This window comes from Oncorhynchus masou, chromosome 33 (genome assembly GCF_036934945.1).
Source record: "Oncorhynchus masou masou isolate Uvic2021 chromosome 33, UVic_Omas_1.1, whole genome shotgun sequence".
Lineage (NCBI taxonomy): Eukaryota > Metazoa > Chordata > Actinopteri > Salmoniformes > Salmonidae > Oncorhynchus > Oncorhynchus masou.
This window is the reverse complement of record NC_088244.1, coordinates 11,492,923-11,510,843: the sequence shown is the minus strand read 5'-3', so window position 1 is coordinate 11,510,843 and position 17,921 is coordinate 11,492,923. Positions and strand designations below refer to the sequence as shown.

At 49.0% G+C, this 17,921-nt stretch overlaps 1 protein-coding gene across 1 annotated transcript in view; it reads right to left on the bottom strand.

Moving 5' to 3' along the window:
* Positions 1-11,334: 11,334 nt before the first annotated feature.
* Positions 11,335-17,921, bottom strand: part of si:dkey-32e6.6 (extracellular matrix protein 2) — a 53,325-nt gene continuing 46,738 nt past the window's right edge. The window contains exon 7 of the mRNA XM_064956015.1: positions 11,335-11,681. Within this exon, the coding sequence (XP_064812087.1) occupies positions 11,507-11,681 (175 nt within the window). The 3' untranslated portion in view covers positions 11,335-11,506. The remainder of the gene's footprint in view (positions 11,682-17,921) is intronic.

The window sequence follows — 17,921 nt, the reverse complement described above, 5'->3', positions numbered from 1 at the left end:
TCTATGGACGCGACCCAGTCGTTCAGTCTTTATGTTCTGTATCTATGGACGCGACCCAGTCGTTCAGTCTTTATGTTCTGTATCTATGGACGCGACCCAGTCGTTCAGTCTTTTTGTTCTGTATCTATGGAGGCGACCCAGTCGTTCAGTCTTTATGTTCTGTATCTATGGACGCGACCCAGTCGTTCAGTCTTTATGTTCTGTATCTATGGACGCGACCCAGTCGTTCAGTCTTTTTGTTCTGTATCTATGGAGGCGACCCAGTCGTTCAGTCTTTATGTTCTGTATCTATGGACGCGACCCAGTCGTTCAGTCTTTTTGTTCTGTATCTATGGAGGCGACCCAGTCGTTCAGTCTTTATGTTCTGTATCTATGGACGCGACCCAGTCGATCAGTCTTTATGTTCTGTATCTATGGACGCGACCCAGTCGTTCAGTCTTTTTGTTCTGTATCTATGGACGCGACCCAGTCGTTCAGTCTTTATGTTCTGTATCTATGGACGCGACCCAGTCGTTCAGTCTTTATGTTCTGTATCTATGGACGCGACCCAGTCGTTCAGTCTTTATGTTCTGTAACTATGGACGCGACCCAGTCGTTCAGTCTTTATGTTCTGTATCTATGGACGCGACCCAGTCGTTCAGTCTTTATGTTCTGTATCTATGGACGCGACCCAGTCGTTCAGTCTTTATGTTCTGTATCTATGGACGCGACCCAGTCGTTCAGTCTTTATGTTCTGTATCTATGGACGCGACCCAGTCGTTCAGTCTTTATGTTCTGTAACTATGGACGCGACCCAGTCGTTCAGTCTTTATGTTCTGTATCTATGGACGCGACCCAGTCGATCAGTCTTTATGTTCTGTATCTATGGACGCGACCCAGTCGATCAGTCTTTATGTTCTGTATCTATGGACGCGACCCAGTCGTTCAGTCTTTATGTTCTGTATCTATGGACGCGACCCAGTCGATCAGTCTTTATGTTCTGTATCTATGGACGCGACCCAGTCGTTCAGTCTTTATGTTCTGTATCTATGGACGCGACCCAGTCGTTCAGTCTTTATGTTCTGTATCTATGGACGCGACCCAGTCGTTCAGTCTTTATGTTCTGTATCTATGGACGCGACCCAGTCGTTCGTTCTAAATGTTCCATTGCCATACTGGCTGGCAACGTTCTTATCCCTTGCTAGCCAACTACGGCCAATTTACAGTCACGTCAAACAGTGGTGACAGAATAACAACAGTAGCTGCATTTGTTAAAGCTGTTTTCTAGTGACATTTATTTGGACACATCCATAACAATGAGCTAATGAGGCACGATTTCGCCTGGCGTAGAAAATGTGCTCTCTCGTTAGGACACTGTTGTTCATAGGAGCTAGCCAACAACACAGCTACCACAATAACTTCAAACTGAAGCTGGAAAGACTGCAAACTAGCTTTGTTTGACCTTTTTTCAATTGACATTTCTTTGTATATATTCATAAAAATGATGCCAAGCTGATTCTTGATTTTCACGGTCTGAGAAATGCTGCCTTCCTCTTTCTGTCTCTCTCTTGTCCCAACTCCCGAGCCCTACACGTTCATTACTATTGGACAGTTGGAGATCGACTTTGAATATTGAAACAGTATTGCAAATCTCGGAGAGACAGACAGCAAGGTTTATACAAATCTCCGCTGTTGAAAACTAAATGTCAGTCTAAAGGAAATGTGAGATCATGTCTAGATGCTTTTCACAGTGGAGATCAAGTTTATAATTTACCTTCCTGGGCTGATGAGACAGTGGATTGCGCAGTCAGATGGAACAGAGTAAATAGGCATTTTAACGTCATAGATTTAGCCGGTGGTAACTTGTGGAATAGACACCGGCTGGAATGCGCTTTTAACCAAAACGCATTCCAGCATTCAGCATTAGACCCACCCGTTGTATAATGGCAGATCATTTGAAAATGAATGTAATCATTACACTAAAACTGTCTGGCTAGTTAGCTAATAAACATATAGTGCAGATAAATTCTTCAATTGCATTGTTTTACACTATTTTAGACCACAGCATCAACTCCCTTACCAAAATGGCTGAACTTTTAATCCATCAATAGAAGGTTCATGTCCATTTTATTATTCTAATTCCTAATTATTGGTATGGATATATCTGTTTTACATTAACTGTCATGTCTGTGGGGTTCTTCTACCTGTCCCAGTCCCTCTCCATCTCCTTCTCCCTCCCTCCCTCCCTCCCTCCCTCTCATTTTCTCTCTCCCTGTCCCTGTCCCTCTCCATCTCCCTCCCTCTCTCTCTGCCTCTCACTGTCCCTCTCCATCTCTCTCCCTCTCTCCCTCTCTCCCTCTGCCTCCCACTCCATCTCCCTCCCTCCCTCCGTCCCTCTCATGTTCTCTCTCCCTGTCCCTGTCCCTCTCCATCTCCCTCCCTCCCTCTCTCTCTGCCTCTCACTGTCCCTCTCCATCTCTCTCACTCTCTCCCTCTCTCCCTCTGCCTCTCTCTCCATCTCACTCCCTCTCTCTCTGCCTCTCACTGTCCCTCTCCATCTCCCTCCCTCCCTCTCTCTCTCACTCTCTCCCTCTCTCCCTCTGCCTCCCTCTCCATCTCATTCCCTCACTCTCTCACTCTCTCCCTGTCCCTCTCCTTCTCTCTCTCTCCCCTACCTCTTAGTATGTTTTGTATTTGTCTTTGGCAAGCTGTAGTGTTATTCTATGACTGTTCTTTTGATTTCCCCCTCCTCCACAATGCCAGCAACACCCAGATCCCAAGATAAGAGTTAGTTCACAGCACTCTCCTCCATGTTGGCACCAATCATCCCATACAAATGAGTCAGTTCACAGCACTCTCCTCCATGTTGGCACCAAGCATCCCATACAAATGAGTCAGTTCACAGCACTCTCCTCCATGTTGGCACCAAGCATCCCATACAAATGAGTTAGTTCACAGCACTATCCTCTATGTTGGCACCAATCATACCATACAAATGAGTCAGTTCACAGCACTCTCCTCTATGTTGGCACCAAGCATCCCATACAATGAGTCAGTTCACAGCACTCTCCTCCATGTTGGCACCAAGCATCCCATACAAATGAGTCAGTTCACAGCACTCTCCTCCATGTTGGCACCAAGCATCCCATACAAATTAGTTAGTTCACAGCACTCTCCTCCATGTTGGCACCAAGCATCCCATACAAATGAGTTAGTTCACAGCACTCTCCTCCATGTTGGCACCAAGCATCCCATACAATGAGTCAGTTCACAGCACTATCCTATATGTTGGCACCAAGCATCCCATACAAATGAGTTAGTTCACAGCACTATCCTCTATGTTGGCACCAAGCATCCCATACAATGAGTCAGTTCACAGCACTCTCCTCTATGTTGGCACCAAGCATCCCATACAATGAGTCAGTTCACAGCACCATCCTCTATGTTGGCACCAAGCATCCCATACAATGAGTCAGTTCACAGCACTATCCTCTATGTTGGCACCAAGCATCCCATACAATGAGTCAGTTCACAGCACTATCCTCTATGTTGGCACCAAGCATCCCATACAATGAGTCAGTTCACAGCACTATCCTCTATGTTGGCACCAAGCATCCCATACAATGAGTCAGTTCACAGCACTCTCCTCTATGTTGGCACCAAGCATCCCATACAATGAGTCAGTTCACAGCACTATCCTCTATGTTGGCACCAAGCATCCCATACAATGAGTCAGTTCACAGCACTATCCTCTATGTTGGCACCAAGCATCCCATACAATGAGTCAGTTCACAGCACTATCCTCTATGTTGGCACCAAGCATCCCATACAATGAGTCAGTTCACAGCACTATCCTCTATGTTGGCACCAAGCATCCCATACAATGAGTCAGTTCACAGCACTATCCTCTATGTTGGCACCAAGCATCCCATACAATGAGTCAGTTCACAGCACTATCCTCTATGTTGGCACCAAGCATCCCATACAATGAGTCAGTTCACAGCACTATCCTCTATGTTGGCACCAAGCATCCCATACAATGGAATTACTCCTCTGAACTCTCTATACCAACCAGACCTACTTAAAAGTATTTGAGGTGCGCTTTTTTTTTAACCTTTATTTTACTAGGCAAGTCAGTTAAGAACAAATTCTTATTTTCAATGACAGCCTAGGAACAGTGGGTTAACTGCCTGTTCAAGGGCAGAACGACAGATTTTGTACCTTGTCAGCTCGGGGATTTGGTTTCGGTTACTAGTCCAATGCTCTAACCACTAGGCTACACTGCCGCCCCGCCTTGATTTGATGATGGTGGAACTTGAATGCACACTCACAGTAATCTCAACTGCTGTATACTGTACTGTTCTCCGTTGTTATTGCTCCACCTCTCTCTCTCTCTCTCTCTCTCTCTCTCTCTCTCTCTCTCTCTCTCTCTCTGTTGGTTGATCATGATACAGGTCTGCTCTTTTTGTCTTCTGTTCTGTCGAAAGTACATTTCTCTAGAGATCAGCATAACTGTGTGTGGTATTCGGACCCCTCTGTGTGACCTCTCACTTTCTCTGTCGGTTTCTTCTTTTAACCTCTCTCTCTACTTCTCTGTCCTCTATTTATTGTCCTCTGAGTCAAATTGAGGAATGCTTTGCCAGCCCCACTAGCTGCCCTTGTGTCTCTCTCTCTCGTTCTGTGTGTGTGTGGTGGATGTCTGAGAGAGAGGAATGCTTTGCCAGCCCCACTAGCTTTGTGTGTGTGTGTGTGTGTGTGTGTGTGTGTGTGTGTGTGTGTGTGTGTGTGTGTGTGTGTGTGTGTGTGTGTGTGTGTGTGTGTGTGTGTGTGTGTGTGTGTGTGTGGTGTGTGGTGTGTGTGTGTGTCAGAGAGAGAGAAAGAGAGAGGAATGCTTTGCCTGTCCTGCTAGCTTCCCTGCACTGTGTGTGTACTGACCATTTTTATTTTATCAGTGAGGGCTCCCCTCCTCCTCCAATAACAAACACAGGAAGTGGCTGTCGCCGGGTAGAACAGACGTGGCGAGGGGGAAGAAAAGCATGTCGTTTCTCAGGTCAAACTCTGACTAAACTCTGAAACACTGTGGCTCTCTCTTTACGACAAAATTAAACATCTGTTCAGAGCTGGAGAATGTTGGTTCAACACTAATATGTTAATTGGATGTGTGGAATGAGTAAGGTTGAAGTAGCAGGTCTGTTAAATTAAAATGATTTCAATTCATATTCAGTTCAAGTTACTGTTTTGGCCATTTACTGACATTTGTGTGAGTAGAAACGGAAGGTATGTGTGTGTAGTGTCTGTGTGTGTAGTGTCTGAGTTTGCGTGTAAATGTGCATGCATGCGTGTATTTGTATGTGTGTGTAGTGTGTGTGGAGTGTCTGTGTCCATGTTTGCGTGGGCATGTGCATGTATGCGTGTATTGTGTGTGTGTGTGTGTGTGTGTGTGTGTGTGTGAGCGCATGCGTATGTAGTGTGTGTGTATTGTATTGCATGCTATGTCAGGTGTGTAAATGTGGATGCGTCACGTGGTGGTTTCTTAGACAGTAGTGTACTCTGCCTCAAAATGACTATAATTATGGAGACTTCACCACATGCACAAGACTAAGAGGTCAAATATAACAACGTGTGTGTGTGAGCGTGTGTAGAACGGAGAAGAGAACTAGACAATGGGACGCTCTCCCTTTACTCACCTCTCTCCCTCCCTTTCACATACTGTACTCACCTCTCTCCCTCCCTTTCACATACTGTACTCATCTCTCTCCCTTCCTTTCACATACTGTACTCATCTCTCTCCCTTCCTTTCACATACTGTACTCACCTCTCTCCCTTCCTTTCGCATACTGTACTCACCTCTCTCCCTCCCTTTCGCATACTGTACTCATCTCTCTCCCTCCCTTTCACATACTGTACTCATCTCTCCCCCCTCTCCCTCCCTTTCACATACTGTACTCACCTCTCTCCCTCCCTTTCGTATACTGTACTCACCTCTCTCCCTCCCTTTCGCATACTGTACACACCTCTCTCTCTCCCTTTCGCATACTGTACTCACCTCTCTCCCTTCCTTTCGCATACTGTACTCACCTCTCTCCCTCCCTTTCGCATACTGTACTCATCTCTCTCCCTTCCTTTCACATAATGTACTCACCTCTCTCCCTTCCTTTCACATACTGTACTCACCTCTCTCCCTCCCTTTCACATACTGTACTCACCTCTCTCCCTCCCTTTCACATACTGTACTCACCTCTCTCCCTCCCTTTCACATACTGTACTCATCTCTCTCCCTTCCTTTCACATACTGTACTCACCTCTCTCCCTTCCTTTCACATACTGTACTCACCTCTCTCCCTCCCTTTCACATACTGTACTCACCTCTCTCCCTTCCTTTCACATACTGTACTCACTTCTCTCCCTCCCTTTCACATACTGTACTCATCTCTCTCCCTTCCTTTCACATACTGTACTCACCTCTCTCCCTCCCTTTCACATACTGTACTCACCTCTCTCCCTCCCTTTCACATACTGTACTCATCTCTCTCCCTCCCTTTCACGTACTGTACTCACCTCTCCCCCCTCTCCCTCCCTTTCACATACTGTACTCACCTCTCTCCCTCCCTTTCGCATACTGTACTCACCTCTCTCCCTCCCTTTCACATACTGTACTCACCTCTCTCCCTCCCTTTCACATACTGTACTCATCTCTCTCCCTCCCTTTCACGTACTGTACTCACCTCTCCCCCCTCTCCCTCCCTTTCACATACTGTACTCACCTCTCTCCCTCCCTTTCGCATACTGTACTCACCTCACTCCCTCCCTTTCGCATACTGTACACACCTCTCTCCCTCCCTTTCGCATACTGTACTCACCTCTCTCCCTTCCTTTCGCATACTGTACTCACCTCTCTCCCTCCCTTTCGCATACTGTACTCACCTCTCGCCCTCCCTTTCGCATACTGTACTCACCTCCTCTCTACCTCCCACCCCCTCTCTCTCACATACTATACTCACCTCACCCCTCTCCCTTTCACATACTGTACTCACCTCCTCTCTACCTCCCACCCCTCTCTCTCACATACTATACTCACCTCACCCCTCTCCCTTTCACATACTATACTCACCTCCTCTCTACCTCCCACCCCCTCTCTCTCACATACTATACTCACCTCACCCCTCTCCCTTTCTATACTCACCTCCTCTCTACCTCCCTCTCCACCTCCTCTCTCTCTGGTAAGGGTGGTGTGTATGTAACAGTAGTGTCCGTGGAGGTCCTTCTGTTCCTCATTTAAACCCTGACAGAGAACTGCTTATGAAACACAATGCCTCAACTTTGCCAGAGCAATTGCACTGCTTGTATTTTTTTATTTAACCTTTATTTAACTAGGCAAGTCAGTTTAGAACAAATTCTTATTTACAATGACGGCCTACCCCAGCCAAACCCGGACGGCACTAGGCCAATTGTGCGCCGCCCTATGGGACTTCCAATCACAACCGGATGTGGCACAGCCTGGATTTGAACCAGGGACTGTGGTGACACATCTTGCACTGAGATTCAGTGCTTAGACCACTGCACCACTCAGGAGCCTGTAAAGTAATGTACATTTATTTCATGGCCACGACAGTATATGTGGATTCTGATCATTTGTTATGTAAATTATATAATTTATGCACACACTCACACATGCACGAAAACACACAGCTCAGCTAGGATGTCCTACAACTGGGGAGAACAGGCAGAAGAATGGGTCATTGTGAACTTTTTTATAACTGTTGAATACATGTAACAGAGAGAGGGGGGAGAACAACCGAAAGAACATTGAGATTCGTAAAGTCACTTTGTCAATAAGGTTGGCAGGACACCAGGGCTCCTGCGGCTTCAGTTCCCAAATAGGAGAGCAGCTCAGAACCCACTCCAGCTGTCCAACTCCCTCTGTCTCTCTCCTCCCTTCTCACTCTCCTTTACTGTCCACTTAACTCTCTGTGAGAGAATACTGCTCCAGTTCTGAGCTCAGAACACATCTCCTCTCTTCACACCTATCCTCCTCTCCTCTGCCCCCCTCTCCTCTGCCTCCTCTCCTCTGCCCTCCTCTCCTCCTCTGCCCTCCTCTCCTCCTCTGCCCTCCTACCCTCCTCTGCCCTCCTCTCCTCCACCTGTCCTCCGCTCCTTCTCTCCTCTGCCCTCCTCTACTCCTCTCCTCTGCCCTCCTCTGCCTTGCTCTCCTCCTCTCTTCTACCCTCCTCTCCTCCTCTTCTCCTCTGCCCTCCTCTCCTCCTCTGCCCTCGTTTCCTCCTCTCCTCCTCTGCCCTCCTCTCCCCTTCTGCCCTCTTCTCCTCCTCTCCTCTGCCCTCCTCTCCTCCTTTCCTCCTCTGACCTCCTCTCCTTCTGCCCTCGTTTCCTCCTCTCCTCCTCTGACCTCCTCTCCTCTTCTGCCCTCTTCTCCTCCTCTCTTCTGCCCTCTTCTCCTCCTCTCCTCTGCCCTCTTCTCCTCCTCTCCTCTGCCCTCTCCTCCTTTCCTCCTCTGACCTCCTCTCCTCTTCTGCCCTCTTTTCCTCCTATGCCCTGCTCTCTTCCTCTCCTCCTCTCCTCCTCTGCTCACCTCTCCTCCTCCTCAGCCCTCTCCTCCTCTGCCCACCCCTCCTCCTCCTCAGCCCTCTCCTCCTCTGCCCTCCTCTCCTCCTCCTCTGCCCTCCTCTCCTCCTCCTCTGCCCTCCTCTCCTCCTCTGCCCACCTCTCCTCCTCCTCTGCCCTCCTCTCCTCCTCTGCCCACCTCTCCTCCTCCTCTGCCCTCCTCTCCTCCTCTGCCCACCTCTCCTCCTCCTCTGCCCTCCTCTCCTCCTCTGCCCACCTCTCCTCCTCCTCACCCCTCTCCTCCTCTGCCCTCCTCTCCTCCTCTGCCCACCTCTCCTCCTCCTCTGCCCTCCTCTCCTCGTCTGCCCACCGCTCCTCCTCCTCTGCCCTCCTCTCCTCCTCTGCCCTCCTCTCCTCCTCTGCCCTCCTCTCCTCCTCTGCCCTCCTCTCCTCCTCAGCCCTCCTCTCCTCCTCTGCCCACCTCTCCTCCTCCTCAGCCCTCTCCTCCTCTGCCCTCCTCTCCTCCTCTGCCCTCCTCTCCTCCTCTGCCCACCTCTCCTCCTCCTCTGCCCTCCTCTCCTCCTCTGCCCACCTCTCCTCCTCCTCTGCCCCCTCTCCTCCTCTGCCCACCTCTCCTCCTCCTCAGCCCTCCTCTCCCCCTCTGCCCACCTCTCCTCCTCCTCAGCCCTCTCCTCCTCTGCCCTCCTCTCCTCCTCTGCCCTCCTCTCCTCCTCTGCCCACCTCTCCTCCTCCTCAGCCCTCCTCTCCTCCTCTGCCCACCTCTCCTCCTCCTCACCCCTCTCCTCCTCTGCCCATCTCTCCTCCTCCTCTGCCCTCCTCTCCTCCTCTGCCCTCCTCTCCTCCTCTGCCCACCTCTCCTCCTCCTCAGCCCTGCTCTCCTCCTCTGCCCTCCTCTCCTCCTCTGCCCACCTCTCCTCCTCCTCAGCCCTCCTCTCCTCCTCTGTCCACCTCTCCTCCTCCTCACCCCTCTCCTCCTCTGCCCACCCCTCCTCCTCCTCACCCCTCTCCTCCTCTGCCCACCTCTCATCCTCTGCCCTCCTCTCCTCCTCTGCCCACCTCTCCTCCTCCACACCCCTCTCCTCCTCTGCCCTCCTCTCCTCCTCTGCCCACCGCTCCTCCTCCTCTGCCCTCCTCTCCTCCTCCTCTGCCCTCCTCTCCTCCTCTGCCCTCCTCTTCTCCTCAGCCCTCCTCTCCTCCTATGCCCACCTCTCATCCTCCTCAGCCCTCTCCTCCTCTGCCCTCCTCTCCTCCTCTTCCCTCCTCTCCTCCTCTGCTCACCTCTCCTCCTCCTCAGCCCTCCTCTCCTCCTCTGCCCACCTCTCCTCCTCCTCACCCCTCTCCTCCTCTGCCCACCTCTCCTCCTCCTCTGCCCTCCTCTCCTCCTCTGCATCTCCTCTCCTCCTCTGCCCACCTCTCCTCCTCCTCAGCCCTGCTCTCCTCCTCTGCCCACCTCTCCTCCTCCTCAGCCCTCCTCTCCTCCTCTGTCCACCTCTCCTCCTCCTCAGCCCTCTCCTCCTCTGCCCACCCCTCCTCCTCCTCAGCCCTCTCCTCCTCTGCCCACCTCTCCTCCTCCTCAGCCCTCTCCTCCTCTGCCCACCTCTCCTCCTCCACACCCCTCTCCTCCTCTGCCCACCTCTCCTCCTCCTCAGCCCTCTCCTCCTCTGCCCACCTCTCCTCCTCCACACCCCTCTCCTCCTCTGCCCACCTCTCCTCCTCCTCAGCCCTCTCCTCCTCTGCCATCCTCTACTCCTCTGCCCTCCTCTCCTCCTCTGCCCACCTCTCATCTGCCCACCTCTCCTCCTCCTCAGCCCTCTCCTCCTCTGCCCACCTCTCCTCCTCCTCAGCCCTCTCCTCCTCTGCCATCCTCTACTCCTCTGCCCTCCTCTCCTCCTCTGCCCACCTCTCCTCCTCCTCAGCCCTCTCCTCATCTGCCCACCTCTCCTCCTCCTCAGCCCTCTCCTCCTCTGCCATCCTCTACTCCTCTGCCCTCCTCTCCTCCTCTGCCCACCTCTCCTCCTCCTCAGCCCTCTCCTCATCTGCCCACCTCTCCTCCTCCTCAGCCCTCTCCTCCTCTGCCATCCTCTACTCCTCTGCCCTCCTATACAGTGTATTTGTATTCTCTCAACAGGGCAGCTAGTCTGAACAGCTCCCTCTTTCTTGTCTTTCTATGTTCATGTCTCCCTCTTTCCCCTTTTCCCTCTTTCTCTCCAGCTGCTAACACAAATAATGAATCCTGCTCACACACTCCCTGCCTCTAACCCTCTCTGACGTGCACAAACACACACGCACACATACACACAGACACAAAGGTACACACACACACATAAACTGTCTTCCACCCTTCCTCCAACACAAACACACTCCCATCCACCACGTGCCACAGAGAAATGATGCCATCCCTGTCAGCTCAGACACACAGAGAAAGACTCCTTCCCTCCCCAACCCCAACCATGCCACCCAGGCTGACCGGACCTTCTATGTTTTCACATGACAGGACGCGTCAGATGCTGCAGGAGATGTTTATATGGCTGGACTCAGGGTGGAGAACATGTATGATGTTTACATTCTTTCCCAATGTTCCCTCAGATCTCCCACTGACACTGTTACCCTGTTACCCCTGGTATGCGTCTAACCTGCCCCAAGACTCACCTCCCCCAGACCCTTAAATACACAGGTTGGAATAGCTGTTATTTAAAATTATCTCTCAACCGCTAGAGCATTTTCATACACAGACATCAGTAGTTTCATTTCTGTTAGAGTAAGGTAACACAACTGTACTGGTACAAATTAGTATCTTTATCATCATCATTATCATCGACTGTGACATCACAAACATGAGTTTACATACATGACGAGATGACATAGGTGATTAGTGAAGAAAGGGAGGTGGGAAAATAGGGAGGTTTAATGATGGTTCAGTGGAACATCTATACATGGAGAAGCTGGTCTACACTTCGTGTATGTGTTCCTGGGGCTGTGTGACCACACTACTAGGGTCTTGAATACAGTTGAAGGTAGTGGAGGGGATGTCTTCTTCTATAAGGTTGTTCTCCAGGTGGAGAGAGGCCAGGGCTGAACGCACCGCCACACGAGAGTGACACACCGACCCCACCGCCACAGACCTGCGAGCAACACACACAGTGTAAAAACGTTATTTAATGTGTACTCTTGTGAATACGTGTCTGTCCTTGTCTGACGGCCCCTCTGGGCACCCTGCCAAAACAATCATTCTGATTGGATAATTAGCCTGAGATTAGTTCTGTGCTCTAACAGGACGGCAAAGTGAGTTCACTCACCAATAATGGGCTCTGTGATTGGTTCTTACATAGCCTCAGGGAGAGGGCAGTGCCAGACGAACTCAACTGATCCTGACGCTGTGGTCGCTTCAGTCTGAGGTTTTCCTTTGATTTATTGTGGTAATAGCTAAAGCCATCATGGTCTTTATATACTCAAACCTGATTTTACATTTATACAGTACCAGTCAAGAATTTGGACACACCTACTCGTTTATATATTTGTACTATTTTGAATACACAGTGAATACATCAAAACTATGAAATTACACATATGGAATCATCCAGTAACCAAAAAAGTGTTAAACAACATATATTTTATATTTGAGGTTCTTCAAAGTAGCCACCCTTTGCCTTGATGACAGCTTTGCACACTCTTGGCATTCTCTCAACCAGCTTCATGAGGTAGTCACCTAGAATGCATTTCAATTAACAGGTGTACCTTGTTAAAAGTTAATTTGTGTTTTTAATGCATTTGAGCCAATCAGTTGTGTTATGACAATGTAGGGGTGATATACAGAATATAGCCCTATTTGGTAAAAGACCAAGTCCATATTATGGCAAGAACAGCTCAAATAAGCAAAGAGAAACAACAGTCCATCATTACTTAAGACATGAAGGTCAGTCAATACGTAAAATTTCAAGAACTTTTAAAGTTTCTTCAAGTGCAGTCGCAAAAACCATCAAGCTCTATGATGAAACTGGCTCTCATGAGGACCGCCACAGGAAAGGAAGACCCAGAGTTACCTCTGCTGCAGAGGATAAGTTCATTAGTTACCAGCCTCAGAAATTGCAGCCCAAATAAATGTTTCAGAGTTCATTTAACAGACACATCTCAACATCAACTGTTCAGAGGAGACTGTGTGAATCAGGCCTTCATGGTCAAATTTCTGCAAAGTAAGCACTACTAAAAGACACCAATAAGAAGAGGAGACTTGCTTGGGCCAAGAAACACGAGCAATGGACATTAGACGGGAAGAAATCTGGTCTGATGAGTACAATTTTGAGGTTTTTTACCAACCACCGTGTCTTTGTGAGACACAGAGTAGGTGAAAGGATGATCTCTGCATGTGTAGTTTTCACCGTGAAGCATGGAGGAAGAGGTGTGATAGTGCTTTGCTGGTGACACTATCGTGATTTATTTAGAATTCAAGGGACACTTAACCAGCAGGGCTACCACAGCATTCTGCAGCAATACGCCATCCCATCTGGTTTGTGCTTTGTGGGACAGTCATTTGTTTTTCAACAGGACAATGACCCAACACACCTCCAAGCTATATAAGGGCTATTTGACCAAAAAGGAGAGTGATGGAGTGCTGCATCAGATGACCTGGCCTCCACAATCACCCGACCTCAACCCAATATTTTTTTTATTTCACCTTCATTTATCCAGGTAGGCCAGGTGAGAACAAGTTCTCAATTACAACTGCGACCTGGCCAAGATAAAGCAAAGCAGTGTGACACAAACTACAACACAGAGTTACACATGGAATAAACAAGCGTACAGTCAATAACACAATAGAAAAAAATCGATATACAGTGTGTACAAATGAGGTAAGATTAAGAAGGTAAAGCAATAAATAGGCCGTAGTGGCGAAGTAATTACAATTTAGCAATTAAACATTGGAGTGATAGATGTGCAGAAGATGAATGTGCAAGTAGAGGTTCAGGGCTGCAAAGGAGAAAAAAAAATAACAATATGGGGATGAAGTAGTTGGATGGGCTATTTACAGATGGGCTATGTACAGGTGCAATGATCTGTGAGCTGCTCTGACAACTGATGCTTAAAGTTTGTGAGGGAGATATGAGTCTCCAGCTTCAGTGATTTTTTGCAGTCATTGGTAGCAGAGAACTGGAAGGAAAGGCAGCCAAAGTAGGAAATGGTGACCAGTGAAATATACCTGCTGGTGCTACGGGTGGGTGCTGCTATGGTGACCAGTGAGCTGAGATAAGGCTGGGCTTTACTTAGCAAAGACTTATAAATGACCTGGAGCCAGTTGGTTTGGCGACAAATATGAAGTGAGGGCCAGCCAACGAGAGCATACTGTACAGGTCTCAGTGGTGGGTAGTATATGGGGCTTTGGTGACAAAACGGATGGAACTGTGATAGACTGCATCCAATTTGCTGAGTAGAGAGTTGGAGGCTATATTGTAAATGACATTGCTGAAGTCAAGGATCGGTAGGATAGTCAGTTTTACGAGGGTATGTTTGGCAGCATGAGTGAAGGATGCTTTGTTGTGAATTAAGAAGCCGATTCTTGATTTAATTTTGGATTGGAGATGCTTAATGTGAGTCTGTAAGGAGAATTTACAGTCTAGCCAGACACCAAGGTATTTGTAGTTGTCCACATATTCTAAGTCAGAACCGTCCAGAGTAGTGATATTGGATGGGCGGGGAAGTGAAGTGCATGCATTTAGTTTTACTTGCATTTAAGAGCAGTTGGAGGCCACGGAAGGAGAGTTGTATGGTATGAAGGAGAGTTGTATGGCATTGAAGCTCTTTTTATTTTAATTTTACCATTATTTAACTAGGCAAGTCAGTTAAGAACAAATTCTTATTTTCAATGACGGTCTAGGAACAGTGGTTTAACTGCCAGTTCAGGGGCAGAACGACAGATTTGTACCTTGTCAGCTCTGGGATTTGAACTTGCAACCTTCCGGTTACTCATCCAACGCTCTAACCACTAGGCTACCCTGCCGCCCCTTCTGGAGGTTAGTTAACACATTGTCCAAAGAAGGGCCAGAAGTATACAGAATGGTGTAGTCTGCGTAGAGATCAGATCTGCGTAGAGGTCAGATCAGAGAATCACCAGCAGCAAGACCGACATCATTGATGCATACATAGTAAAGAGTCGGCCCAAGAATTGAACCCTGTGGCACCCCCAGAGACTGCCAGACATCCGGACAGCAGACCCTCCGATTTGACACACTGACCTCTGTCTGAGAAGTAGTTGGTAAACCAGGCGAGGCAGTCATTTGAGAAGCCAAGGCTGTTGAGTCTGCCGATAAGAATGTGGTGACTGACAGAGTCGAAAGTCTTTGCCAGGTCGATCAATACGGCTGCACAGTATTGTCTTTTATCGATGGTGGTTATGATATTGTTTAGGACCTTGAGCGTGGCTGAGGTGCACCCATGACCAGCTCGGAAACCAGATTGCATAGCAAAGAAGGTACGGTGGGATTCGAAATGGTTGGTGATCTGTTTGTTAACTTGGCTTTCGAAGACCTTAGAAAGGCAGGGTAGGATAGATATAGGTCTGTAACAGCTTGGGTCTAGAGTGTCTCCCCCTTTGAAGAGGGGGACAACCCCCTCAGCGTTCCAATTTTTGGGGATCTCAGACGATACGAAAGAGAGGTTGAACAGGCTAGTAATAGGGTTTGCAACAATTGCGGTGGATCATTTTGAAAAGAGAAGGTCTAGATTGTCTAGCCCTGCTGATTTGTAGGGGTCCAGATTTTGCAACTCTTTCAGAACATCAGTTAACTGAATTTGGGTGAAGGATAAATGGAGGAGGCTTGGGCAAGTTGCTGTGGGGGTGCAGGGCTGTTGCCTGGGGTAGGGGTAGCCAAGTGGAAAGCATGGCCAGCCGTAGAAAAATGTTTATTGAAATTCTCAATTATCGTGGATTTATCAGTGGGGACAGTGTTTCCTAGCCTTAGTGCAGCGGGCAGCTGGGAGGAGGTGCTCTTATTCTCAATGGACTTTACAGTGTCCCAGAACTTTTTGGAGTTTGTACTACAGGATGCAAATTTATGTTTGAAAAAGCTAGCCTTTGCTTTCCTAACTGCCTCTTCCTAACTTCTCTGAAAAGTTGCATATCGCGGGGGCTATTCGATGCTAATGCGGTACGCCACAGGATGTTTTTGTGCTGGTTAAGGGCAGTCAGGTCTGGAGTGAACCAAGGGCTATATCTGTTCCTGGTTCTACATTTTTTGAATGGGGCATGCTTATTTAAGAGGAAAGAACTTTTAAAGAATAACCAGGGATCCTCTACTGACGGAATGAGGTCAATATCCTTCCAGGGTACCTGGGCCAGGTTGATTAGAAAGGCCTACTCGCTGAAGTGTTTTAGGAAGCGTTTGACAGTGATGAGGGGTGGCCGTTTGACTGCAGACCCATTACGGATGCAGGCAATGATCACTGAGATCCTGGTTGAAGACAGCAGAGGTGTATTTAGAGGGCAGGTTGGTCAGGGGGATATCTATGAGGGTGCCCGTGTTTACCTGATTTGAGGTTGTACCTGGTTCATTGAAAGTTTGTGTAAGATTGAGGGCATCTTGCTAATATTGTAGGACGGCCGGGGTGTTAAACATGTCCCAGTTTAGGTCACCCAACAGTACAAGCTCTGAAGATAGATGGGGGACAATCAATTCACACATGGTGTCCAGGGCACTGCTGGGGGCTGAAGGTGGCCTATAACAAGCAGCAACGGTGAGAGACTAAAACAAACTTAGGGAGGAGGCTTCTAATGTTAACATGCCTGAAACCAAGGCTTTTACGATTACAGAAGTCAACAAATGAGAGCGCCTGGAGAATGGGAGTGGAGCTAGGCACTGCAGGTCCTGGATTAACCTCTACATCACCAGAGGAACAGAGTAGGAGTAGGATAAGGGTACGGCTAAAGGCTATAAGAACTGGTCGTCTAGTGCGCTCGGAACAGAGAGTAAAAGGAGCAGATTTCTGGGCACGGAAGAATAGATTCAAGGCATAATGTACAGACAAGGGTATGGTAGGATGTGAATACAGTGGAGGTAAACCTAGGCATTGAGTGACGATGAGAGAGGTTCTGTCTCTAGAGACACCATTTAAACCAGGTGAGGTCACCGCATGTGTGGGAGGTGGAACAAAAGGGCTAGCTAAGGCATATTGAGCAGGGCTGAAGGCTCTACAGTGAAATAAGACAATCACTAACCAAAATAGCAATGGACAAGGCATATTGACATTAGGGAGAGGCATGCATAGCCGACTCATCATAGGGACCAGTGAGTAGCTAGGCAAGCTGGTGACACGACGATTCAGACAGCTAGCGGGCCAGGGCTAGCAGGCTAGCAGAAGGGTCTTAGGGCGTCGCGATGAAAGAGTCTTGTAGCCCCCTCGGACGGTTACGTCGGCAGACCAGTTGTGATGGATCAGCAGGGCTTTGTGTAGACAGTAAAAGGTTCCAGGCCAATTGGCAAAATAGGTATTGTAGCCCAAGAATTTATCTGATGGACCTCTTCTGCTAACAGTCTGATATGCTCTAGACAGCTAGCAGGGTAAGGCTAGCAGGCTAGTGGATGGTCCATCAGGGGAAGTCGCAACAGAGGAGCCTGTTGAAAACCCCTCGGGTGGATTACGTCGGTAGACTAGTCATGATGGATCGGGGGGCTCCGTTTCGGCAGTAAAAGGGGTCCAGGCCAATGGGCAAAATAGGTATTGTAGCCCAAGAAGTGGCTGATGGACCTCTTCAGCTAGCCGGGAGATGGGCCTAGCACCAGGCTAGTTCCCGGCTAACTGGTGCTTGCTTTGGGATAGAGACGTTAGCCAGGAGTAGCCACTCAGATAGCAGCTAGCTAGCTGCGCTGATCCAGGTGAAAAGGTTCAGAGCTTGAGGTAGGATGAGGAGATGTGGCGAAAAAGCAGTCCGAGATGCTCTGGGTTGAATCGCGCTGTGGAGACTGGCAGGAGTTGACCGGGCTAAGGTTAGCTGATGACCGCTGGCAGTGGCTAACTGACTACCAGCTAGTAGCTAGTTAGCTGGCTAGCTTCTGTTAGGGGTTCCGGTTCGTGTTAATGGACAGTCCAGCAGGCATCAGCTGTGTGGCCGAGTGATCATAGGGTCCATTGAGCAGCACTAGATAAAAACAGGGAACAGTTCGGTAGTCGATTACTACGTTGAGCAAGCGGGAGACACAGAGTTTGGGGCTAGCAGATGGATCATCACCAAACATCCTCGACGCAGAGGCCGGTTGAGAGCACATCGACCGAGTTACGTCAGCAGACCTGCAGACCAGTCGTGATGGATCGTGGGGCTCCGTGTCGACAAAGGGTCCAGGCCAATTGGTAAGAGAAGTGTTGTAGTTGGTATA